The following is a 25,138-nucleotide window of genomic DNA, read 5'->3' as shown; positions in this document are numbered from 1 at the left end:
GAAATGGGATCTTATTTGTAATAGTTTAATGAGAACATTAGCTCAAGTGCTTTATATTAGGCAGAAAGGCAGCTGAATATTAGGAATCAGTAGGAATTAAGAACCGAGTGAATCAGAGAACAACTTAGTACTGTTGCATGGTGACAAGCCCCATCCAAGAGAGGACATAGCAGCACAAGAACAGCAGAGAAAGAACAAGAAAGGGAATCAGTGTCGTAGAACAGTTTCCATATGAGGAATTATTTCTTTGGGTTGATGCTTGGAAAAATAGAAAGGACAATTGAAAACAGATAGAGATAGACGTTTAATAAAGGGAGAGTTGAGTGGAGAAGGGAACAATTCTTCCCTTTTGGCAGAAGCAGTATGAGCTAGGGGAGTGCTACGTGCAAGGCACGGCACAGGAGGTGGCTCTTTATGGGTGGACGATCACCTGTAACTCCTGGTCTGAGGGGGCTGAGGATGCTCTAAGTCTACAGAGATTCAGAAAGCAACTGGAAAAATATAAGGGGGAAAATGAATTAAGGGTTATTAAAGATGAAGGCATCCCACTGACTCCCACAAAAAGCAACCTGATCTAGTTTGAGATGTCCCTGCTCGTTGCAGGTGGGCTGGACTAGATGACCTTTGAAAGGGCCCTTCCTACCCAAACTGTTCTGTGACTCTGTGATGACTTGAGATGTCGCGGTGGTAAGTGAACACGTTGAAATGCCACGGCACGTGGTGGTCAGTGGATTAGGGACTTGGAGCGTCTGCCAGACGCGGTGCGGGGCAGAGAGCTGGGGCTGTGTAGCCTGGAGAAGAGACGGCTCCGGGGGATTTCACCCATGTGTGCAACCCCCCATGGGGTGCAGTGCAGACGGAACCAGGCTCTTCTCAGCGCTGCCCGGCGAGAGCACCAGAGGCGATGGGCGCAAACTAAGACAAGGAGTCTCCATCCCTGGGGACGCCCCAAGGCGCCTGGCACGGCCGGAGGCCCCTGATCCGGGCAGGGGGTTGCTGAGCGATCCCACCTCCTGCCGCCCCCACACGGCCGTGGGGAGGCGGCCCAGCCCGCACCGGGGCAGCGTCCCCCCGCCCCGCCGGGCGGAGCGAAGCGGGGCCGGGCCGGGCTGCGGGGGCGCTGCCGAGCCGCGCCGGGCGGTGCCGAGCCCAGGCGTGCCGGGCCGGGCCGGGCCGTGCCGCTCTGAGCCGGGCCGGGCCCGCCATGGCCATCGCGCACATCGCCACCGAGTACGTCTTCTCCGACTTCTTGCTGAAGGAGCCGCCGGAGACGCGCTTCAAGGGGCTGCGGCTGGAGCTGGCGCTGGACAAGATCGTCACCTGCATCGCCGTGGGGCTGCCGCTGCTCCTCATCTCCCTCGCCTTCGCACAGGAGGTCTCCATCGGTAACCGGCCTCCCCGACCGGCCCCTCCGCGGCCCCCGGCGCCTCCCGCGGCGGACAAAGGGCTCGGCGGGGCGGGGGAGCGGTGCGGAGCCCCGGAGCGGGGGACGCGGGGCGGGGGGCAGCGTTCCGTGGGGCTGAGCTGCCAGCTGCCGGGGGGGGTTTCCACTCGGGGGTGGGGGAAAAGGCGCCTTTGGGCTGTGGGGAGTGCGCAGGAGAGGGAGCAGCTCTCCCGGAGAACATCCCTAGCAGCAGGCGGTGCTTCCGTGCAGCCTTACCCAGGTGCGGTGGGCATCCTGGCTGGCCTTTCCCGCTCTGCCCCGTGCTCTCCTCCTCCTCGGGGCATCCCCTGGCCGCTGCCATTCTCTACCACCTCCTGAGCAAGAGCCCTGTCAGCTGAGCTGCTGCATCTCCTCCTGTGGGTGCGATTTCAGGAGGGCGATGCAGCCATGGCTGCTCTTTGTTCCCCAACGCTGCTCAGCCTTGAGAGCGACCTGCTGAGCTGTGCCTTGGACACTGCCCGTGTGCTGCAGGTCCTGGTGCCTGGAGCATTTTGCCGTAAGATCTCGCTGTCATTCCGCAGCCGTCAGGGACAGTGCCAAGGAAAAGGGGTCTTGACGTCTGCGCTTGGGCTGTGGGTGGCTCGGCTGGACGCTGAGGCTGGTCACCAGCTCCTCAGATGTGCGGTAGGGTGGGCTCTCCAAAGCTTTCCCCTGCTCTGCTGAGCTTCTGCAACTGTTTCAGTTCAACTTCTGGTGTGACTCTGTAGATGAAGCTATGTTTTACAGGAGAAGGGCCAAGTTTCCTAATTATTTTCCTATCTTTTTTCCCCCCATCACTAAGTTACAGAAGTGCTTGTGCAGCAGCCTGGTAGTCAGCCCTTTTCAGAGCCTGAAATCATGAAGAGACTTTTAAATCCAAATGACAAGACTTGTGACTTGGGGGCTCACTGATAAAACCTATTCGCTTGTAAGAATTGCTGTGCGTTTAAATAGCACTATATGAATGAAGATTTCAAAGGTGAATAAGCAGTACTGTCCATTTTGAGACAGGGGTGAATCATAGGGCTTCCACCCCTTCAGAAATAGTTTGATTTACAGTATGTTCCTGTTTATTGGCAATCAGTATTGTATACCTGAGATACATCATCTGTAGGTTTGAGTCAAGTGAATGTCAAGGAAGTAGAAGCTGGAATGAGACTGTGAATTAGTGGTGAATCTGTGCAAAAGCATCATTAATAGCATTAATCAGACACCAGACTGCTTAAGAGATAAGATGCCCCAGACTGGTTTATTTACATCTCGCTACACTCCTGTTGCAATAGCTGTGGTTTTGACCCAAAGCACTGTGGCCTGCAACAACCACGCAGAGGAGACACGAGCAGCCAGGCTGGAAATGCCAAGACCAGATTTGAGCCCTGTGGCAGCTCTGGTCAGTCAGAGACTGAATGGATACAGCAACATTTCTGTGATCTAACCTGCTGGTTTTAGTTTTAGATGTGCTACTGATACGTGCACATTTCTTCCTCTTAAAGCAATGAAAAAGAGGGCTGGCATTTCCATATACTAACTCATGTATGAGCTCCGTAGTTGTTCTTCCTTCTGCTTCTCCTCTAAAAGCACTGGATACAGTTTGAAATGGTGCCTGTGTGTCAAGGTCTCTTTTATGAGCTCTCCAGAAGTATTTATTTAATTTTCCTTCCTTACATAAAGCTCCAAAACACAGTTGAATTGCAGAGTTTGGTGAAGTGTGCCTTTCTTTTGGGTGGGTTAAGTTCTCATCTTCGCTAATCGAACATTTGGGCCTCAGTTCATGCTAAATGTAACATATTTCAGTATTAAACTAACTCAAATTGAATCTGTGACTGCAGTAGATTCATAAAGTGAGAATTAAAATGCCCCCTACATCTTGCATCTGCTTTATTCTGCTTGTAATCCTGAGAACCTGTTAGAAGAAAACATGGGGTTTAAACCCAAGCTCTTCTATTTGAAAAACAGCTATGAAAAAGAGTATTGGAAATACAGCAGGCTCCGGTGTGAGTGAAACTACACCACGTGGTTTCCATACAGAAAGTGATACTGCATCAGCCACGCTGCTGTTACGGCTGTTGCCACAGTCCTTGCGGCTTGGCAGGCTGGCTGTTGCTGGGAGGTCCCAAAGCTGTTCCCATTAAGGCTTTTTGGGGGATAGAGAGGGTCTTGGGGGCTGGATATGCCCAGTTCTTTGAGCTAGCGATAAAATAGAAAACAAAGATTGGTTTCAAACGCTTCCTCATGTAATTGTGCTTTGAAAAAGCTAGGAGAGCTAAACCGGGAGAAAATGGTAGGGTCCATTTTAGGCCTGAAGAAGAGTACCACAGAATCAGAAGGGGTTGTGAAAGCAGTATGTGAGTCACAGCATGGAAATATCTCTGCCTCTGGGTACAAAAATCGAACACCCTTTCCAAAAATGAACGCTCGGCTCCTGTTTTTGTTGGGATAATGGCATTCTTCCTGCCTAAAGTTCTCTTGGCACCTCGAGCTGTCACCTTCCCTCCCGCTCTGCTTCCCTGTTTCCTTGCAGTGCGGTGTCACATAACCGCAATTTTCCTCCTACGTGCAGTTGCTGTTAGTTGTGCAAAATTGTTATAACGTTTGCAAAGGCCACGGAGGTCCTCTGAAGCCACCAAGTCACTTCTAGTTTTGATAAAAGTTTCAGGAAATAAATGGGATTCCAGCTGAATGTCACAGAGGATTTCTGTGCCGGAGGCTCGGCCAGCGCGCACTGCCAAAACTCCTGGGCTTAGTGCCTGGGCTGCACCTCAGCATCCTTCAGGGGCAGGAGGAGCACTAATCCGAGTTTATTCTTGGTTATATTTTAGAAACCCATGGTCAACTGCAGGTTTGTGATGATTTTAAGCTGGTTCTGGTAGGACTTAGCTATAATTGAGCTGTTCTCTGCCAACCCTGGGATGTTTTCCTGCTTGAAATCTTGCACCTGTTATCTCTTTACAGCTAGACCTCATTTTATACTATTTATACAATTAATATATAATTTTATGTAGTTTTATATCGTTTTATACTGGAAGCTTGAAAATAACAATAGGATTGTGAGGACTGTGTTGTGTATCCCTATATTTCTTATGGCCTGGTATTATTTCCTTGTATTATTTGGCAGTTCTTATGGTAAATATACTACAGATTATCAGGTCGTATGGTAACAGAAACCATCTAAATATAGCTAAATCACACATCCCTCCTATAAAGGAAAAAAAAAGATAGGAGCACCCTCAGAAATGTGTGAGCCCCGAATTAATAGGATTTGATCTGTGTCGTTTTTTCATGACCATGTTTTTAATAAGAATAACTTTGGGCCAGGATTGCGGTTCCAGTTTTTAAACTCTGTGTGTGTATATAGCAAGATACGCTTGCTTACTGTAAACAGCTTAGCTGAAAACATAGATATTTATTACCAAGGCACTGCTTGTAGCAGGATGCTGCAGCCCTAAGCAGGTACAGTCAGTTGAGCAGAGAGGAAACCAAACCAAGCTGCTTAATTTTGGCAGAGTCTCGTTTCCGAGTTAGTTCTGGGAAAAATATCAGTGACTGGCTTGGGTTGCAGCAGAAGGAAAAGCAGATGTGAGAGCTGTCCACTCGACATCAAATACTTGCATAATTTCCTGTAGGAAGGCAACTGGGAATTTCTCATGTGTGCTTAAGCCCAGCAGCTGCTTGTCACCAAATAATGTCATTTGGCCTTCTGTACAGAGCAGCTTTCGGGCAGCGTGTGCCGGCTGCGTTTGCTGCGGCTTCACGGGGGAGGTGATGGCTGGGAAGGGAGACGAAGAGGAAGGGGGAGAGCTGGAGAGGAGAAAAGAAGGGAATCTTGTGGCCACCAGCAGCCCTTACTACAGGTTCAGTGTGGGCGTTGGTTGTGCATGGCTCATGCATTGCTGGTATGAATTAATCCTCTTGTTTTGGCGTCTCTATTTATTGTATAATATAAGAAAACTCCTTGGAAACCTTCCCAGGACCAAGAAACCATTACGTGATAAGTAAAGATACCTAAGAAGCTTGAGTATAATCGGTGTGAAGGTCTGGGTAGCGCTACCAGCTTGTCACCTGTGTCAGGATGCTGGGTTAGGAAGCACCTGGCCATAGACCAACCCACAGCTTCTGCTTGAATCTATCAAAATGAAGATTGGTTGCACTAAGAATGTCTTATTTCCCTCGCATTTTGGCTCCTTGCTGGAGGGTGCACAAGGGTGGGGAAGTGGATCCTTGTCCTATGCTTTACACACCATGGGCTTAATGTCCTCATTGACCACTTTGGGCTTTTCCTGTGGTAACAACCCTTACTTGCCCCACTCAATTTCGGCCTAATTTCTGGGAGAGTTTTTTTCCCCAATTCGTTTGGTTTAGTTCCCATGTCCCCACTAGGCTGCCTATGGGATTTGAGGTGCTTTGGCCACCAGAAGACACTGGGTGAAGGGTGTTAGTGGGGAACTCTGTGTGCCCCATCCCAACAGCTTCTGTGGGTGCTCTGTGGGTCCCCCAGCAGTGCCCATCTGCAGCATCCCTCATTGCATGTCCAGCAGAGCCTCCATCTCTATACAGCGTAATCATGATTCTCAAACAGTCATGAGAATTAAATGTATAGCAAGGGAAAAATTTACAATTGTGAGACTAAACCACAACAAATATACCCAAAAAAATAGTCTAAATTTTTGAATTAGGCTCCTTTCCGCTCCAGCTACCCCCTTGCTGGCCCTCTCTGCTGATGTCCCTCTCCCTTCACATTCACGAGTTGCTGGAGAAGCTTTTGGGAAATAAACCTATCTTGTGACTTCCGTAAGAGCTGGGGGCTAAAGTTAAGTTTGGTGTAATTAGGCCAAAGACTATTACTATGCCAGCTGCTGGCTGAGAGCTTGAAAAACATCTCCATGTGCTGCCGAAGCAGGCTGTGTGCTAGTACCCTGTTTCCCTGAAAATAAAACAGGGTCTTATATTAATTTTTGCTCCAAAAAATGCTTACTTTTTTACATGTATAGCTGCCTGGACACTATTTAAATTGACTTTTTAATGAACTGTAACAATGGCTTATTTTTGGAGTAGGGCTTATATTTCGAGCATCCTCAAAAATCCTGAAAAATCTTGCTAGGGCTTATTTCTGGGGTAGGTCTTATTTTTGAGGAAACAGAGTAGTTGACGTTTGGACATCTTGCATTTAGTTCAGCAGGATGCTCTGAAAACCGGGGCATTAATGATAGGACTAAGTCAACAAGTGTGTGAGCAGCATCAGTCTGGAGCAGCCGCACAAACTGTGACCTTCGAACCGTCTTTGGTTAGAGGTGCAGACTCCAGAGAACAGCAGCGTACGCTGTGCTGCTCTTTGGCCTATAAGGAGTGCTCAGTAAATAGCAGAAGTTACCAGCATCACATCAAACTCGTAAAAACATTTCCTTTAATGTCAAATCCAAATTGTCTTTGAGTGAACATCTGGAGCTGCTGTTGAGGAGATTTTTTTCTGCTTGACTTCTACAGAGCTAGGTTCGCAATTCCTATAGAAACTGTGGTAAGCTGCTTTTGATGCCAGAATTAATTTAAAAAGCATCATGGACCTCTGTTGTTGCCTGAGATTTGGGGTGTCACCAATGTTGGCAGTGGGGCCAGGTGGTCATCACCACTGTTTTGAGATGTTTCTCCTTCAGGTGAAGGGAATTTTTTTTCCTTAAATCTCACTGGTAGGAATTTCATTCACAAGTTTTTTTCCCATGAATCAAAAAACCTATCACTCTGAAGGCAATGCTTGATAAACACCCAGCTCTTTTCCTACTGCATGATTTTGAGACTTCTCTGAGAGATAACTGGCAGCCCTGTGCGGGGGGAAAGATACTTGCTGGCTCTTCTGACCTGCTCCACTTGAACATCGCATCATCTGAGCTTGACATTCTGCTACTTCTCCATTGCCAAAGTAAATCTCAGGGAAGAGGTTATTTTTTCCAGTGCACCCATTTGTGTCTTTCCATAGTCCTTCTTAAACACAGTGTTTATTCTGTTTCACCCAACCTGCCACTTTGGTCCTTGGGAAGCATCTATAAATCTAATAAAAACATTCCTTCTGATCCCATCTTAATGGATGAGTGTACACCCACACATACAGTTGCTTCTTCTTTGGTATGCATTGGGACATCTTTTTCATATTTTAAAATCTTTTTTAATGTTGGGGTGGAGGTTATGCGTCGGATGGTGCCTGGCAGTCTGTACGTTGTGTATATGTGCCTTGATTTTCGTTTGTGGGTTTTTCTTTAGTGGCTGCTAACATGGATAATTCTTGTTAGATAAAATCAGGTGGCTAGTTCGTTTTGCCTGGTGGAAAATTATAGTAGTAATTAATAGCTACATTTTCATCCAAGCTTATGCAAATCTTTTTCCAGTGATTGCAGTGTATTAGAAACCAAATAATTATTTACTGAAGGTTTAATCCTGTCAACTACAACCACCTCATCCTGGTTCAGGAAATATAGCTCAGTGTATGATTAGCATTGATTCTTGGAAATACTCTCTGTTAGTTGTAGTTTCTTAATTAGATGTTTAAGTCAGAAGATGAGTGTTGAGCCACTGGGGAGGAAACCAGTCCAGCTTGCTGAGTTTATGCTCCCACTGGTATGGGATGCAGCCAGAGGATGCTGAGCCCTCTGCTCGTCCCACCTTGCACCCAGGAAAGCAGCGGGGTACTAAACAGGGACGCTCTCCTTCAGATTTGAGATTTTCCTTGGGATTCTGGGAGTTTCTGTTTGTAGGTAGGTTTATATATTTTGGAAAGCATGTACAGGGACATTAGTGTAGATATTGCAGGAGTGACTCGTGTCCTGCTCATTTAGCATCAATACCAAAATTTCCACCTCCATTTGGGCAAAAGGAGCTGGATCTGCTTGCATCTCAACTATGAGAAGTCCCAGCTGGGACTGGAAAATCTTCTTTTAGACACCTGATGACAGATCCTTCCCAAATCAGCCCACAAGACTTTGGCAAAGTGGATGAAAAGGTGTTACCAGGGCACAGGGTCTCCACCTGTAGTCAGCCCCATGCTGGTTTTTACAGTGCTGTATGGGAGCTGCAGAGGAGCCAGTTGCAGAAGAAGAGGGTTCTCCTGGCACAGACACGGAGGAGGTAGCTGGGGTTGTTGGCAGAGCACACATGAAGACGTGCCGCAGCTGGGTGCGGTGATAGCGCAGCCTTGCTGCTCACCGGCTGCGGTGACTCGGCCTGGACTCTGCACGGGGCTGCATGCCTGCGAGTCATTCCTGCTGTTGGCAGCCAGCTGATAGCCTCAGTGCAATTGTAAAAGTGAGATTTTATCATACATGGCTGCACACCTGTTGCTGCCTTAAGCTCTTAGCTCTTTTGGCAGACTTCTCTTTAGGGTGACCATAGAAAGTGGCATTTTTTAATCCTCATTTATTTGCAAAAGCGTAAGTCAAATCCCCATCGCTCCCTCTCCAGAGTTGATTTAGTACCAGGGGAGGATTAAAAAAAAAAGTGTGTTGCCGAGTGTAATGATAACTTGGCCAAAGACTGCTATGGCAGCTGCTCAACAAATGCAGTCATTTATTATTTCTCATCCTTCTCACTGTGTATTTTATCTCCCTGTTGTAGTTATGGGGGTTTGGCTGCTTTTTATTCTTTTTTTTTTCCTCTTCTATTACTTGTGGGAGCAGAGGATGGGGAATGGCTTCATGTCACCAAGTCCAGAGTCTGTTTCTTTGATAGCAGAGGACCAGTAGCCTCTCAAAAACTAGCCCTGTGCATGCATGTGTGCACAGGGAGTCTGTGGAAGGCGTTTGGCCCTTTGCCTGATTTCACCTCTAATAAAAACTACAGATATTCTTTTTCACTTCCTCCAGAACAGCCCAACATAAAGTAAATTATCTGTATAGACTTATTGCTATTACCTTTTTGGAGAGGAGGAGGAAGGAAGGAAAAAAGGATGGAAAATTGTGACCATTTTCAGATGCATTTAATAATCTGTGTTCTGTGTAGATTATGCACAAAACCAACTTCTCTGTTTGAGCCTTAACATTACCATGATTAGTTTGAAATTGTAATTCACATTAACAAGTGTTTACAACCAAGACTGTGATAGGTTTATTAAAAAACTGGAGTGTCCCCAGCTTCTGCTTGATGTCGAGCTCTCTCTGCTTGGCTCCCAAGTCAAGTTGCCAAAGGTTTCCAATATCCCTGCTGAAACCCCAGAGATCAGAAGAGTCAGGTTCACAGCCCTGCTGCACCACTGGCATTGCTGTAGCTATTCTGGCATGAAGTTGTGCACATAACTCTTTGGAGCACGAGACTTGCTGCCTTATTCCTCACCAATTTAAATACACTGTCACTTTCAGTGGTTTCCCACCCATTAAGGAGAACGAACACATGCCGAGTGTTTCTGGTTGCAGATACAAAGATATGAATAGGACAAAGCATCTTTCTGAACGCTCCAGTTGCTCGTGATTTGAAAGGGTCACTTGTTTGCTGCTTCACACTGGGCACAGCCAGCAGGATGTTCATTAAGTTCTTTAAGAGCTGAGCATAAACGGACCCTATCCAGTGGAGAACAGACATTCCAGTTGCCTGCTCTTTTTTTTTTTTTATTTTCCTGCAGTATATTATTTCTTGAGCTTCCACAGCTAATGGAAATTCTCTGGAAAGCAGAAACTCCTGAAGCTTTGGGAGAGCACAAGTGCTCGTCTGGTGCCAACTTTGCTCAATCACATGGGCTCTGGTCTGATAAACAGTAATTTGTTTTCCATAAGGGAGGCTTGTGACAGATCAAACCATGTCCTTATGATCCTACAGCCTTAGAAATAATTATAACAGTGACTCATAACGAAAGGCTGTCCGTTCATAATGCTCCTTGACTATGCTATGTTGTAAAAAGGCTACACAAGTTACAAGGCAAGTGCAGTCATCTCCTGTTACAAACGGTGTCCTTATTCTCTAAAAGCTAAACCAGCAAAAAGGCACAAATGATACAATCTTATACAAAATATTTTTTCCTTATAAAGTACACAATGATGCCATTAGCACTAATTTTGGTGAATATATCACACACACACACACAAAAGCAGCAATATTTCCCCCCTCTTGCTCTATTGATATTAGTGTTGTGTTGGAGGTTGCCCTTGAAAGAGGGATGTTCATGGAAGAGCCATCCTCAGTTTGTGAAACAGCTATCCCACTTCAAATTTAGGAAAGCAAGCTGGAAACACAGGGGTTTGTTTTTTGTTTTTTCTTTCACTACCAAAGCTTCAGAAAGAAAATCAAACCCCTCATGCTGTTTTACTAGCTCTTATCCAAGGAGCCACTGATACTCCACATCCAGTAACCACTTGTCCTCACTGAGATATGTGCAGTAGGACTCAACTGGTGCCTGTAGCTGGTCAGAAAAGAATTTGATCCTAGGGCTGAGGCTGGCTAAATAGCTGCTCTTGTTGTCAATTAGAGCCCTGCTCTTAATTTGAAGGTCCTGAGCAGCTGGAGAGGTGATGGGAGTGAGTGGGGATGATGATGCTATTGCCTGATCCTGGGTAGAGCACGTCACTGTGCTGGTCAGGAGGGCTCTGGCGCCCTTTGGAGCTGTCTGAAGACCACAGTTGCTCTGCTAGAAGTTACACAAGGAAATCCTTGTTTTCACATGTGTAACTTGGACCCTTCAAGACACATATGCAATGTCAGAGGCAGAAGAAGCGGCAGCACTGTGGGCCAAACTTGCTTTTGCATAAAGGACTGCTGGGCTGCAGGAATGGTGTTTTGAGGTCTTGTTTCAATAAATGTGTAAGTGGTAGCTCGTGCATTTGGGAAACACAGTGGCATAATAGTACATGATGGTACCTGTTTCCTTGGGAAACCAGCCTCATCTGGTCAGTCTTTATATCTGCTGGTTCCCCTTTGGCCAACCTGAGTCAAGTACAAGTGAGAGAGACAGGTCTTGGAGGTCGTGTTCCCCCAGAACTTAAGAAAATAGGCCTAAAATGCAGGTGCTTCTAATATACTGTCTCAGCCCTCAGAAGACATCAGAGAGCCCTTGTGGGAGTTTCACCCTTTGAGTGTAGTGGGAATTCAGTGACTCTTCCCCCTGCAGAGCTGCTGTGTTTCATTTGATCACTTCACCTAATAGTTTTGGATACCATGAAATCCCAGCTGTGAACTTTTCTTCCTAAACTTGCTTTCTTTTTGTTTCAATACTCTGAGGAAGTGATAACTTTTGCTTTGTTTTCCCAGGGGCTCAGATAAGCTGTTTTGCACCCAGCTCCTTCTCCTGGCGACAAGCTGCTTATGTGGACTCCTACTGCTGGGCAGCTGTGCAGCAGAAGCAACCATCCCAGAACAACCTAGAAAACATCCCCCTGTGGCTGCATAAAGTATGTACAGATCTCCTTCTGCAAAAATTGTCCCCACATAGAAGCCTGCCTTTGCCTCACTTTTCTTGCTCCTCTTCTCTGCTGTGGTCTTTGGCTTTGACTTAACTCTATTTTTAGAGAGAATGTTTTCTTTCCCTTACTTCCAAAGAGGGTAGTACTAGAGAAGGTATTTTCTGCTTTTAAATAAAGGGTCTGTTGTGCTATAATAACAAATATCAGCAGTTATCTGACACGAGAGTAATGTTAATGTTGCTGTGTTGCCCTGGTGCTGAATACCTCACCTGGCCTTGGCCAGAAACTATTTTAAGATCAGGATATAAGACACAACAACTACCCTAATGCTTGTATCAAAAGCTTACTTTAGGAAAACAGGATAGTAAAAATATTTCGTATTTTTGTTGTATTACACTCAACCAGTTTTGCACGGGGAGGAACTAATGGCAAATAGGCATTTTGAGAGAGATGAAATTAATCCCTGGTACCAACAAGTTTAACCCCGTCTTCAGTGTGCTCTTCTGAGCTTCTGCAGGCTGTTCCCTTGCAAACTGTGAGCTGGCTTTCACTGCTCTGAGTAAAGCATCTCATCATACTGAATGCACAGTAAGAGACTTATTTTATGGGTAAGCAGTGCGGTAGGTACTAAGATACTTAAGCTGTCTCTAAGCGGTGAGCCGAGCTTTGGCAGGAGTTGCAAAGTCTGAGTAAATGCTGTGCCAAGGCCTAGAGCTGACTCAACTCGAGAGGCAGTGTCACCCTGCTTGGGCACTGCTGATGCCAAAGTAAGAAATGCTGTTGAGGCTTTGCAAGTTTAGGGTGTTGTGTGCTGCCTTCCCCAACCCTTTTATTACTTGCCCCAGCAAATAATCCCTCTGGCACTTGGGAGCTGAGAAGAACCTGATATTAGAGGGAGATCAGGTCTGGGACCTGCAGCACCTGTGTTTCTGGGGTTTGCTGGTGTATCAGCTTTTATTATCCACTTGAGCTGGTGGCATCTCCTCTGAAGGACTATTCAGGGCTGTCTCTCTTTCATTTGCTGACTCAAATCACAAACTGTAAGCATTTACTACTGCTTTCTCTAGTTAGCACCACTCGTAACCTTGACCCAACATTCTTGGATTTCATGAATATTAAAGCCAGACTTGTTGGTTTGTAGCCTGAACTCTGCCTTGCTCAGTTAGTGTCCCACTTCACTTCAGCCAGACCTTCTGCAAAGCCCAGTCGAAGCTCCTGGGACATCTTGCAATGCAGGTGGCTTGCCTGGGTGGAAACTCTACTTGCAAACCTGGAGATGTTGCTGCCCCTTTCTCTTGAAGGAATGAGTTCTTGTTACCTGATTTCTTTATGCTGAATTTTATGTCATAGTCACCTGCTGATAGCTGTTAAGTGTCCTAGTTCGCCAGCCATAACTAATAGCCTAAGTAGTCATACTTTTATGATGCAATCCATGTTAATTTGCTGACTAGTGCTGTCTCAGCAACTGATGCAGGGCCCTTTTTCCCCCAGTTTCTCCATGATAGCTTCATGGTATGTGATGTGTCCTTGTAAACACTCTGCAAACTGACTACAAGAAGTATGTCTGAACAGCTGAGTAAGAGCTTGTAGCAGAGGCTGGGTGCCTCCTCTTAATCTCCTAAATCCGTACTTAGTCACCTACCCTTCCACTGAGCCAGCACTGGGAGCTTCAGATGCTGTTTGGAGACTAGTATTAATTAATATAGGCCAGTATTAATTAATATCCTTCTACTGGTTGTTCATCAACTTCCGTGCTTAACAAGTTTCCAGGGAAGGAGCAGTGTTACAGCTGTTAACACTGACCTTTGGCTCCTGATGTGGTGGGAACATGTGAAGGTGTTTGGCTGTTGTTGGCACCCAGGGCCAGCAGCTGCTGTCTGCTCTGCTGCGTGACTTTGCCATGGGGACTGATCAGTTCTTCAGGAGAACAGGGCTTGGGTTGTCTCCTGGTGCAAGCTGTGTGCTGCAAAGTACGTACAACCTCATTGCTCTGCAGGTTTTGGCTACACAACTATTTTTAAAATAGACCAGAGTCTTTGTGGAGCACAACGATGTTAATGAGACAAGAGAACCTTCCTCAGCTGAGGTGAGAGAAGATCTGACTCTGCAGTGCAAGGGCAGGGGTGCATCCAGAGGGACAGCAGGGATTGTTAGGGACAATGTTGTCTTAAGACAACACTTGAGGCTTTTTTTCTGCTTTCTTAGCAGCAGTGCATTTATTTGCAAAGCATCTTGGGTACTTTCTAATATTCTGACTCACTTAGCATCTGGCTATATTGCCGTGCTAGAAGGGTCCATAAGAACTGCTTAAGGAGGCATTAGTTTATGGGTTTGGGGGACTGAAGTTTTAGGCCCCAGTTCCTGATGGAACTGGACGGATTTCCTTATGGCACACTCCTGTGCTCTGTCAGAAGTGCTATAGAACATTTTTGTCCTAGCATGGTGCTCATCTTGGTGTGGAGTGGAAGTAGGACCATGTAGCTCCTGATGAAGAAGCCGGCTTGCAGCAAGTTGCCCTGCTTTTATTCTAGGCATCTGCTGGCTCTGAAGGATTATCAAAACCAGTGTGCATTACAGAAAAACTGAAACCTTCCCATTGGTCTCCTATTTCAGAATACAAGTTTGCACTGGGATTTTCATTTGTTTTTCTTTTTTCTTTTAAATCAGTGAAACATATATTTCAGTTTTGGGCAATCCCTGAAGCTTGGGCACCTTTACCTGCTCTCCTTTGTGCCCTCTCAACACTTGAATTCATCAGTTTGGAAACTTGTTTTGGAGTGGAGAGGCGTACTGTAACTCTCTGGGTTCCCCACCTGGTCTGTGCACTCCCAGAGGGTGCCCAGGTCCTCTCTCCTTGAAGAACAAGATTTCTGAAATTTCCAGTGGTCCTGGTATAACTCTTCACAGTGGATAACCCTTAGCAGAAAGCAAAATGAGTTGTGTACTCAGAAGTACAATTCGAGAAACAAACTATCTGCAGATAGATAAATGGAAAGAAGAGACTATGATATGTTCTACACATATTCTTAGTTTAACACTGAGATTTCCTCCTCTTTGAAAAAGCTGACAAAATGCTTCTATGGTTGAGTACTCTGACGAGACTCATCTTCAGGTTCATCATTGATGAAACTTAGTCTGGTCGGGCTTCGCTCTTCTGTTCTCTCTTTTCTTCTGGAGTTTTCTATTCAGGCTTAATTCCTTTGAGAGGTTTCTTGTATCTATCTGAAGTGTCAGAATAGAGCTATTGGTTTCTAAAAATGAGTGGAAAAGAGAGACGGACGGTGCTAATGAGGGATGGAAGAGTCATGGATTTCCTCCCTCTGTGCACGTAATTTGCTTCTTGTCTCTAAAGATGAGTGCTCCACCTGAGAACTTGTTTTTATAAAACTTAGCTTGATCTTTAACCGGAATAGAAACTAGCTTTTGGCCATTGAGAGTGGGCAGTCCTTGCAGTCCAGTGGAAGAGGAGACTGTACTGCAAAGCCTTTTAAATCTTTAGTGCACTGAGAAACTCTTAAAGCTGTATCAAAACAAAGTAAGAAAGAGGTGGGGTAAAAAGGTCACGTATGGTTTGAGATTCACTTTCAGTTCTGAAGGCAGGATGATAACCACATGGTAACCTGCAGAACAATGAGTCATTTAGAGCTCATGTTTCTGCCCCGAAAACCAATGAAACATCTCCCATTGACTCAAGCAGGAACAGGATCATATCTGGAGAGAGATGAATACCTTTGCTTCTGGAAACATGTCGTGGCTGTCGTTAGCAGGTGTCTTTGCTTGGGCTTTTCATGATGTCACACAGAAATTTGGAACTGAAGCAGCAGACACATCACCATGATCTTATTTTTTTAATGAGAAATATTTTAATCTCAAGTGAAGACTTTAGTGCTTCCTTCTTTGTGAGCACTGTGTGCCAATGCGTTTTCTCAAGCCTGCAATTCAGACCCGTGCAGCTTAACAGCTTTGTGCTGTTGTACTTAGTGTTTGACCACTGTTAGGTGTGGTAGAAGTCTGAATACTTGCAGTCACTCTGATAGTGTTTGCCCAAAGAAATAAGGACTGAAAATGCAGTATAATTAGAAAACTGTTGTGGTTTTTTTTAATAAACATTGCTAAAGTGATTCTTGTCTTCTGCCAGCCATTTTTATCCAGATCTTGGCAAGTTCTCTGTAGATTAGGTCTTTGAAAATGCTTTTTGGGTCACACCACCCTTGGCAGCTGTATTTTCTTTGGATGATAAAAGCATATTTGACCTTATGAAGAAGTTTTTAAAATGTACTTTTAACTTATTTGCTGTGTATTTACTCAATCTTAGCACAGTTGAAGCTGAGGATGTTATATAATAGATTGTTTTGTGGTTTAATCTGATTTTTCCTTTCACCTTCAGGAGAGTGTGACACTAATGCATCTTTAAAAGACAGTTTCATTATTCCAGTGTTTTACATACTACTGCAAACGGGTTACCCAAACACTTCTTCTATACCTATGCATACATTCTGGTTGAACAGTTAGCTGTTTTCTGATTAACTTGAATGGACTGATGTCATCAAAGCTGGCCCCTCTATAAATGGTGAAAATAATCATGGCATGAGAATATTAGGAATTCATTTTGATATCTATAGCGCTATCACAGTCTATGTCTTTATCAGTGGAAAGCTATGCGTGTTCTTTGGGAACTTAAATGTTGTGAAGAAGGTTCATGCTATCCTGAGTATTTATCTGAACATAGATGTTTACAAATTCTGGTGAGACAGAGTTGTTTTGGAAAATGTACATTCTGTTCGTGCAGGTAATCTTCACAAGAGGAGCAAGTGCAGGCACTTGAATAAATGGTAATGACTTCAAAACAGTTCAGTGTGTTAAATAGATTTCTGGAGTTTGGACTGCATGCATGCAGGTTGTTTTTCTTCTCCATTCATAGCAGGTAGTATCAGGTATCAGGTGCTCTTGGCTTTCAGGAGGAGGAGGAAGGGTATGGCCTGTGATGTACAGAGTGCTCAAAGGTCTGTCAAGTGGAATGAGCTGCAGCAGTACAGAACGAGGGGCAGTTGACTTCTTGGTTTCCTAGTGCTCTGCTTGCTTGGGAGCTTGCTGTCCCACCCAGTGTGCCATCAGACCAAGGGACAAGCAAGGCAGGTGAACCTGCTTCCATCAGCTTCAGCTTCCAGGAGCTCAGCAATACTTAGAAGAAAGCATGTAGGGGACTGTAGTTTGAGTCCCTGGTGCAGGCACTACTAGTTTTGTGTGTCTCCTGCTGAATTCTAATCATACAGTATCTATGTCTAGTACTGTACAGAAACTTGGATTAGCTTAGCTGAAGCTCTGCTGTTCCGTTTCTGAGAGGCAAAGTCATTGAGTCTTTGCCTTTTTATTCTTGCAGATGGGTGGACATGAAAGCTCAGGGCACCCAGGTTGAAGTATGGTGGTGTAGCCCTCAATGCACTTTCTCTAATAAAGATCAGAAAGGAACATTTTGCACCATAGGATGTTGCATCTGTTCTAATGCATCTGTTCTAATCTGCTTTCAGAGGACCTTTCTTCAGTTATGCAGTCTCATACCATCCTAAATCGAACATTGTGAACTTGCCATTGAAAAAGGAACCTGATAACTAGACAGCAAAGGAAAAAATGAGTTTTACTTTTAGGGCAATACCTTTCTCTGGCATATCTTTGGCGGTATAGTTCTTGAAGTCAGCAACACTTCCCATTTAATGTAAATACTTCTAACTATCCAAGACAGAAGTAGCATTTCCTCTTTGTTTTTTTGGTACCTTGGAAGTAAGCACATAAACCATAAGAGAAAGGTGTATGGCACGTGCTTATGCGTGTGTGAATGCCATGGAGTCCTCTTAAAATGGAAAGTCATTATGTGTGGCTGTGAAATGTAGTCAGATGAGTTGGATGATCTGAGACTGTTGCTCTGAAACCTAGGACTCGTGCCAGATGACTCTGCATTTTCACTTCTGCCTGTTGGTTCAAGGCTTTAAATTTTAATGATTCAAAACAATTTGCTAGTTATCTAAGCATACTTTTAACAAATAGAACAAGCGTATCTTTCTTTTTTAAAAAAGCCAGAATCCGAGAAGGATGGAGTCGTGCATCAAGTGCTGTGGAAGGGCTGACAAATACAGGCTTTTGTTTCCAAACAAAAAGCTGCAGTAGTGGTCACGCTGCTGCTCTGGTTTTGAGACCATTCAGAGAAGAGCAGCCCAGTGTTCTCTCATGCTGCCACAAGCTGCAGCTTTGGGAGCGATGAGAGGCTGTCGAGTGGAAGCCCAGTAAACACGTGGCAAATGTGCCTTTGCCCAGCGGTGTGGTGCTTCTAGGCAAAGAGGCGGTGGCGAAGGAGCCGGGGAGAGGAGGAGGCGCGAGGGAAGATGCAGAGGCTGGTCTTTGTAAGACAACAGCCTGTATGAGGCAGGGGAGCTGGGTGGGATTGGAGGAGGTCTGGGGCAGAGCGAAAAGGCTGATGCCAATGTGCTACACAAGCGCAGAACGTGCCCAGAGTCCTTTTCTAGATATGAAGGAAGAGATGGGGCCTGGGACAATGGAGGCTTTGGGCTGTGACTTCAGTGTGTCAACTGTCTTGCCTCTTGCCACATGTCTCGTAGGCCTCAGGGTAAAGAGATCCCAAGGATTAATCGGATACTGCTGGTGGCATTTTCACTTTCAAGGGCCAGAAAGGGAATTCATAAATCCTCTGATGCCTGTAAAATTTCAAAGGAGTGAGTAGTAGAGCCAAGTGGTATAAACCAATGTAAGAATCTTTGGCTGCTCCTTACTCAATCAGATGTTTCTTTGTTTCTTTCCCCGCCTGGTACCAGTGGAAGGATGCTAAGAGGCATAGGGCACAGAAGTAAGTGAAGTCAAACAGGCTTTGCAGCAATCTTATACAAACTGGCATTTGTTAAAGCTTACGAATGAGGTGTTGCAGCAGCTTAGAGGAGCTTAGATATGTTTAAACCGTGTTTGTAGATAGATTATTTCTGTATAATATAGGATTCAGAGGACTGAAAGAGCCTGGCCGTGAAACCATAAAGCTTTGGATAGACCAAGGCATCCAGGAGTTTGACCTAAGAGACCCAGTGGCATTATCTACAGAGATAATATGAAGGGCAGATTTTTCAGCTGTGGTATTTGAGTTGATGAGACATCTAAAAAACCACATTGGACATGCCAGAGCTTTACATCTCAATTGAAAAGGACAGAGGAAGAAAAAACAAAACAGAACACAACAATAACAAAACCCAAACAAAACAAAACAGAAAAAAACACAACAAGCCAGGTGATCTGAGTTTATCTGCTGTGTAGAAAGAGGGAAGAGAGGAGGTAGTGAGGGCAGGGCTCTGCTGAGTTTCCACAGGCTGCTGGGGGTAGGGGGAAGATCATGTTGAGGGTGCAGCAAGTAGAGCTGAGAGCTGGGAGACGACAGCCGCCAGGGATGTGTTTCGAGAGAATGACCATGCTCAGGTTGGTCAAAAGCAGTTGGCAGTTCAGAAAGAGCAGCACCCACACCCGAGGGCTCTTGGCTGCTGGTATGGGTTAGAGTTCTGGAGGGAAGAAATTCCGGAGGGTGACTATGGACAGTCCCTTTGGTGAGCGTGGTTTAGTGGTGGATTCAATGGAAGTGCTGGGCAGATGAGCAGTCCCCAGCAATTCCAGGAGACCAGAAGGAATCCCCTGGGTCCCTTTGGCCTGTGAGGTCAGTCCCCTGCGGTGGGGAGGGGACAGGCCACAGCTGTGACGTAGATACGGGGTTGATGCTCCTTCCTTGCTGATGGGGAAGAGCTACCTCTAGTGGGATGTACAGTATAATTACAGTCGACTCTGCTTTGTCAACGAGGTTTCTGAAACAATCATGTTCCTGGTTAGCCCACCTCTGCAGGATTTCTACTTCAGTGTTAAAGGTGAGCCTTTCTTGGAGTTTTCTTTCTTGAGGACTTATCTAGAGACTGAAGTAGCCACAAAACTGGGTTTTACTGAATGCATTTAAATAAAATTATAAGGAATTTAACAGGCTTACAGGGAATTTAGTAGACTTACAGGGAATGGTGACTGGCTGACATTTTATATACAGGCAGAACCTAATCCGAATTTTTTCTCCCTTCAGTTCTTCCCATACATCCTTCTGCTCGTTGCTATCCTGCTGTATCTACCATGTTTGTTCTGGCGCTTCACTGCAGCACCTCACCTTTCCTCAGACCTGAAATTTATTATGGAAGAACTTGACAAAGCCTATAACAGGGCAATCAAAGCTGCTCATAGCATCCGCAGCGGAGAGCCCAGGGACCCTACTGACTTCGCTCCAGCTGTTAATGAGAACTTGACGCAGAGGTAAGATGCTGGGGCTTGGCTTTCTTTGCTCTTTTCCTTAAGCTCTTAACAGATATGACACCTGCACTCTCCTAGAAACTCAGTGCAACAGTTTGAATGGTAACCTGACAGAATTTTAAATTTGGTTAAAAAGGTGAAGATATCCGAAATCATTACTGTGGGCACTTGGAACTGGAACTCACAACTTTCTTTTTTCAAAGAAAACTGTTGATGAGCTCTTTACCTGACATGTCCTGATTTCTTTAGTCATAATAGGTGTTAATTAGTTTTACACACCACAGCATAAGAAAATGGGGGTGGCTGTGGTCCTCACTTCTCGATGTCCTTGACAGTTGCTTGCACGCTGTGAGCAAAGTCTGTCGCTTGTCATTTCCTGTCCTTTCAGATCCAGGTCTACAAAGCTTCGGTTTAAAGAAAAAATAAATAAATAAAAACCAAACACCAAAACCAACAAAAGCAAAAGCCCCCTCTCTGATCAAATTGGTGGACTGTTCTAGCCAGATCCAGTTTCTCCTTCGTCCCAGGTCAGGGTACCTGTTTCTCTTTGCATGTTGGGGTGCAAGCAATGCAGTGGAGACTTAGACCCCTTCTGTAAAATGTCGAGTTAGGTCTTCACAGAATCACAGAATGTTAGGGATTGGAAGGGACCTCGAAAGCTCACCCAGTCCAATCCCCCTGCCGGAGCAGGAACACCCAGATGAGGTTACACAGGAAGGTGGCCAGGCGGGTTTTGAATGTCTGCAGAGAAGGAGAAAAAGAAGGAAAGACAAGGAAAAAAAGACAAGGAAAAAAGCTGGTTTTGTTTCCAGACAAGGAAAAAAACCTTCCAGTGCGCTCTTACCAAACAAATGCTTCAGAAGTCTGTTTTTCCTCATGGATTTTCTTACTATACCTGTTTTGTACTGAAAAAGAACAAAAATATTTTTTTGCTGCTAGGGCAATACTTTTTTTTCAGTTTTCTCATGTTTGAGCTCTTTTGTCTCTGAAGTGGCTTTTCTGTGCTAGAGTGTCAATATTCTTCATTTACCTGCTACTTTGTTTTATATTGACGTCGATAAAACTACCTTTGATTTACTCCAGTAAGAGCGAATCCAATCTTGTGTCCGTTTTAGAGCACTAGGTTTCTTTGAAATTTGAGATAGATGGATGCTGCAGCATCTGATCTATGTGACTTGGGTATTTTTTTCTCTCTTTCAGTTTGTGGGAAATATCTGAAAGCCACTTTAAATACCCAATTGTGGAGCAGTACTTGAAGACAAAGAAGAATTCCAAATGCCTAATAATTAAATACATTATCTGCCGTTTACTCACCCTAATAATTATTTGCATTGCATGTCTCTACCTGGGCTACTACATTAGCCTCTCCTCTTTGAGTGATGAGTTTCTCTGCACTATCAAAACTGGGATCTTAAAGAATGACACGACTGTTCCAGAAGTGGTTCAGTGCAAGCTTATTACTGTTGGCGTCTTCAAGGTACTCAGCTATATTAACCTGCTAGTCTATCTTCTAGTGATGCCACTGGTAGTGTATGCAATGTTTGTTCCGTGGAGATGGAATTCAGGTATTCTCAAAGTGTACGAAATCCTGCCAACTTTCGATGTTCTGAAACTCAAGTCAAAGTGTTTTGATGACTTAAGCCTTTACCTCCTCTTTCTTGAGGAAAATGTGAGTGAACTTAAATCATTTAAATGCCTCAAAGTGCTGGAGAACATTGCAGTTTCTGGGAAGTCTGATGTGATGCAACTTTTGGTAAACCTTGGTACTATTAAGACAGACACTGTAGATGGCAAGCCAGAGACAGCTGTGTTGGAGAAGCCTGAAGAAACAACTACAGAACATCTGGAAAAAAATGCAACAGAGCTACAAGGTAAGGTGACCTGTTCTTTCTTTAAAAAGAAAAATTAAAGAAACACAACAGAAACACCACATCCAAACCTGCTGTTATAGAGAGATGAGGAATCCATTAAACCAAAAATCCATTCATGCAAAATAAAGCAGGTTTCATCTAGATGTGTATTCCTACCAAAAACATTTTAATATATTCTACAAGAAAGTGGAGCTGCTTAGACCATGTTATCTTGTCTGCAGTATAGCTGCTATAACTTCACATACGTGCCAGAAAATTGCGGTGTTGCAAGTCAGCGGCGCAGGCTGGACACTGAAGTGTCTGTTAAGTTGGTGGTCCTTGCTGACATCTCTGCTCTAGAAGTAAGAGGCTTCAGCTGGCTAGACCTGAGCTCCTTAAGACCACCTATGCAGTAGAAGAGCACTAGATTGGTCTACAGTAGGTTGCACTTGAAGAAGCTCCAGTAAGAAAGCTGGTGATTTCAGGACACCTGTTTCTCAGAGATTAGTTCGCAAGAGTAGTAACTGCTGCTTCTGCTTCATTCAGGCTTTGGCAGAAATCTTAGATGAATGTAAAAATAAGTCTGATGCTCAGAAATGCCACTGGTGAAGGAACAGAAAATGACAAGAGAAGGGAAGTGGGACTGGTGCCAGTGAACATGCTCCTGAGAGAAAGGAAGATTGACTGTGAAGTCATTTTTGCTAAAATGGTCAGTGATTCCAGCTCCTTCCTCAAGTGCAGAATTAGAGAAGCCAAATATCCAGGGAGAGGCATAACGGGATTGAAAAGCTTCCTTCCCATTTGATGTGAGCACAGTCCCTGTCATAGCTGTGCCCAGAGAAGCAGCAGGACACCGGTGTCTACATCCCCTCAGTGAAGGAGCTGAGATTCTTCACAAAGTCGTTCACTCATGGCATGGAAGTGAAGATGCTTTAAAACATTTAACAGCTGACCGGAGTAGGTGAGAACAATGCTGAGGGCAAGTTGAAGAACTGTTTCAAAGGCAGCAGAAAATTAAATCTACCTTCCCTTCAGAAAGCTATGACCTGTGCTTAATAAAAAGGAAGCAGCAGCATCCAGAGGGTAACTGTTCTTCTGTGCTTTGGTCAAGCAGTTCTGATAGGCTGAGGTTTGGAGGAGAAGTCAATTTATAGAGTGGGGAATTCAGAACAAACAGGCACAATTATTTTCAGGCTATGAGAAGTACTTCTGGCAGCCGGCTCTAGTACAGCAGTTTGGAGTAATTCTGATAGAAAATAGTTTTCCTCTTGAATGTGTCTGTCCCCTTTTCAAATTACAGGTGAGTGTGTTTTGGTAGGAGAATTTAAGAGCTCAAGATGGAGGTCTCTGCTCAAGGAGCTGAAAAAGCTTGTAGAAAATCTGACTCATTTTTATCTGAAAGCAGAACTTTTGAGACTGTTTTCATCTCAAGAAAACACTTCAAAGACTTGTTTTCCTCCAGAGGAGAATAAACTTATGCTTGAAATTCTGTTAAAATGCATTGCAGAAAGAAGCTGCCATTTCATTACTAGCTCTGGCTGGTGCAACCCTCTGCTGCCTGGGTGCAGGTGCAGTTTCACTGCTGGTCTGCAAAGCTTCACCTGTGGCTCATCGTCTTTTCTTCTGTCACGAGTAACATCAGCATGTTTTAAGTAACCATGTTGACAAAACAGTGGCAGATGCTGGCTCTGGACTCTAAGGGCATCCTGCTGCTGGGTGCCACATCCCAACTGTGCAGGGGCAGCTGGGGGCAGCTCAACAGCTCCAGCACGGGGCAGGACAGCCAGCCTTGCAGCACCGTCTCGGGGGCAGTTCACAGAACCTTAGAATCATAGAACAGTTTGGGTTGGAAGGACCTTCAAAGCTCATCTAGTCCAACCCCCTGCCATGAGCAGGGACATCTTCACCCAGATCAGGTTGCTCAGAGCCCCGTCCAGCCTGGCCTGGGATGTCTCCAGGGATGGGGCATCCACCACCTCTCTGGGCAACCTGAGCCAGGGTTTCACCATTCTCATTGTAAAAAATTTCTTTCTCATGTCTAGCCTGAATCTGCCCTCCTTTAGTTTAAAACCATTACTCCTTGTCCTATAACAGGCCCTGCTAAAAAGTCTGTCCCCATCTTTCTTATCGGCCCCATTTAAGTACAGAAAGGCTTCAATAAGGTCTCCCAGGGCCTTCTGTTCTCCAGGCTGAACAACCCCAGCTCTCTCAGCCTGTCCTCCCAGCAGAGCTGTTCCAGCCTCTGATCATTCCTGTGGCTCCTCTGGCCCCTCTCCAACAGGTCCATGTCTTTCCTGCACTGAGGGCTCCAGAGCTGGACACAGGACTCCAGGTGGGGTCTCACCAGAACAAAATACGTTGAGTGGTTTGATGGCCTTTTCACTTCTAAAGGTTTACTTTTTCTTTAGTTTTGACAGACCGCGATGCAAGTGGCAACATGAGTCCAAGAGAAGATAAAAAACTTCGCCAAAGACTTATTGATTCTTCATGCTGATGCCTCCCTGCTGCAGCAGTCAGGAGCTTCATACCACAAGAGGGCTTCTCCTCCACCTTCACTGTGCTCAACGCAGGGTGCTGCTCTTCGAATGCAACCGTCTTGAAAGCCTGACAGTCCCTCAGAGGCCAAACTGTTTAGAGACTACTTGTTGTATAATAATCTGAAAAAAAATCTGAAAAAGCATGTTGTAGACTTTCATTATTTATTATTAAAAAACCCAAAACAACCACACAAGGAGCAATAAGATCAAAGAATTCCCATCATGAGTAACAAGTGACGTGCACTGAATGCAATTGAAACTGGCAGCAGGGAAGAGCCAGCACTGCACTGTACAGGGGTGGGGAACAACCCCATGGATATCAAAAAGAGGTGGCCACGTTGCATTCTGAAATTTTGCTCTGCAGGGAGCACCCATCTCTGCTCTGGGGTCTAAGTGAGGTATCTGGGGGCTCTCCGCCCTAGAAAAGGGATTTTTAGAGTTTTTCAATGAGTCTGGTTAATCTGTGTACCAGGTGGTGTCTCACCACTGATATTGGCTGTGTCTTCACAGGAAAAATAGAGGGTGCTCTGTTCAGCCTGAGATGTCTTGGTTACTCAGCTCGATTGTGGCATCTAGGATTAATTTACTTGGCACTGGTGGAAGAGAAACTACAAATAGGCTTAGTATAAG

The 25,138-nt window shown here is 45.1% G+C and overlaps 1 protein-coding gene across 1 annotated transcript; it reads left to right on the top strand.

Annotated features, from left to right (window-relative positions):
• Positions 1 to 1,204: 1,204 nt before the first annotated feature.
• PANX1 (pannexin 1) lies at positions 1,205 to 25,138 on the top strand. Its single transcript, XM_065652766.1, has 5 exons — positions 1,205 to 1,385; positions 11,639 to 11,778; positions 19,901 to 20,124; positions 21,322 to 21,992; positions 24,380 to 25,138. Exons 1-5 carry the CDS (start codon positions 1,205 to 1,207, stop codon positions 24,463 to 24,465), a joined length of 1,302 nt encoding a protein of 433 aa, XP_065508838.1. The 3' UTR covers positions 24,466 to 25,138.

This window comes from Caloenas nicobarica, chromosome 1 (assembly GCF_036013445.1).
Source record: "Caloenas nicobarica isolate bCalNic1 chromosome 1, bCalNic1.hap1, whole genome shotgun sequence".
Taxonomy (NCBI): domain Eukaryota; kingdom Metazoa; phylum Chordata; class Aves; order Columbiformes; family Columbidae; genus Caloenas; species Caloenas nicobarica.
This window is presented reverse-complemented; position numbering and strand designations above follow the sequence as displayed.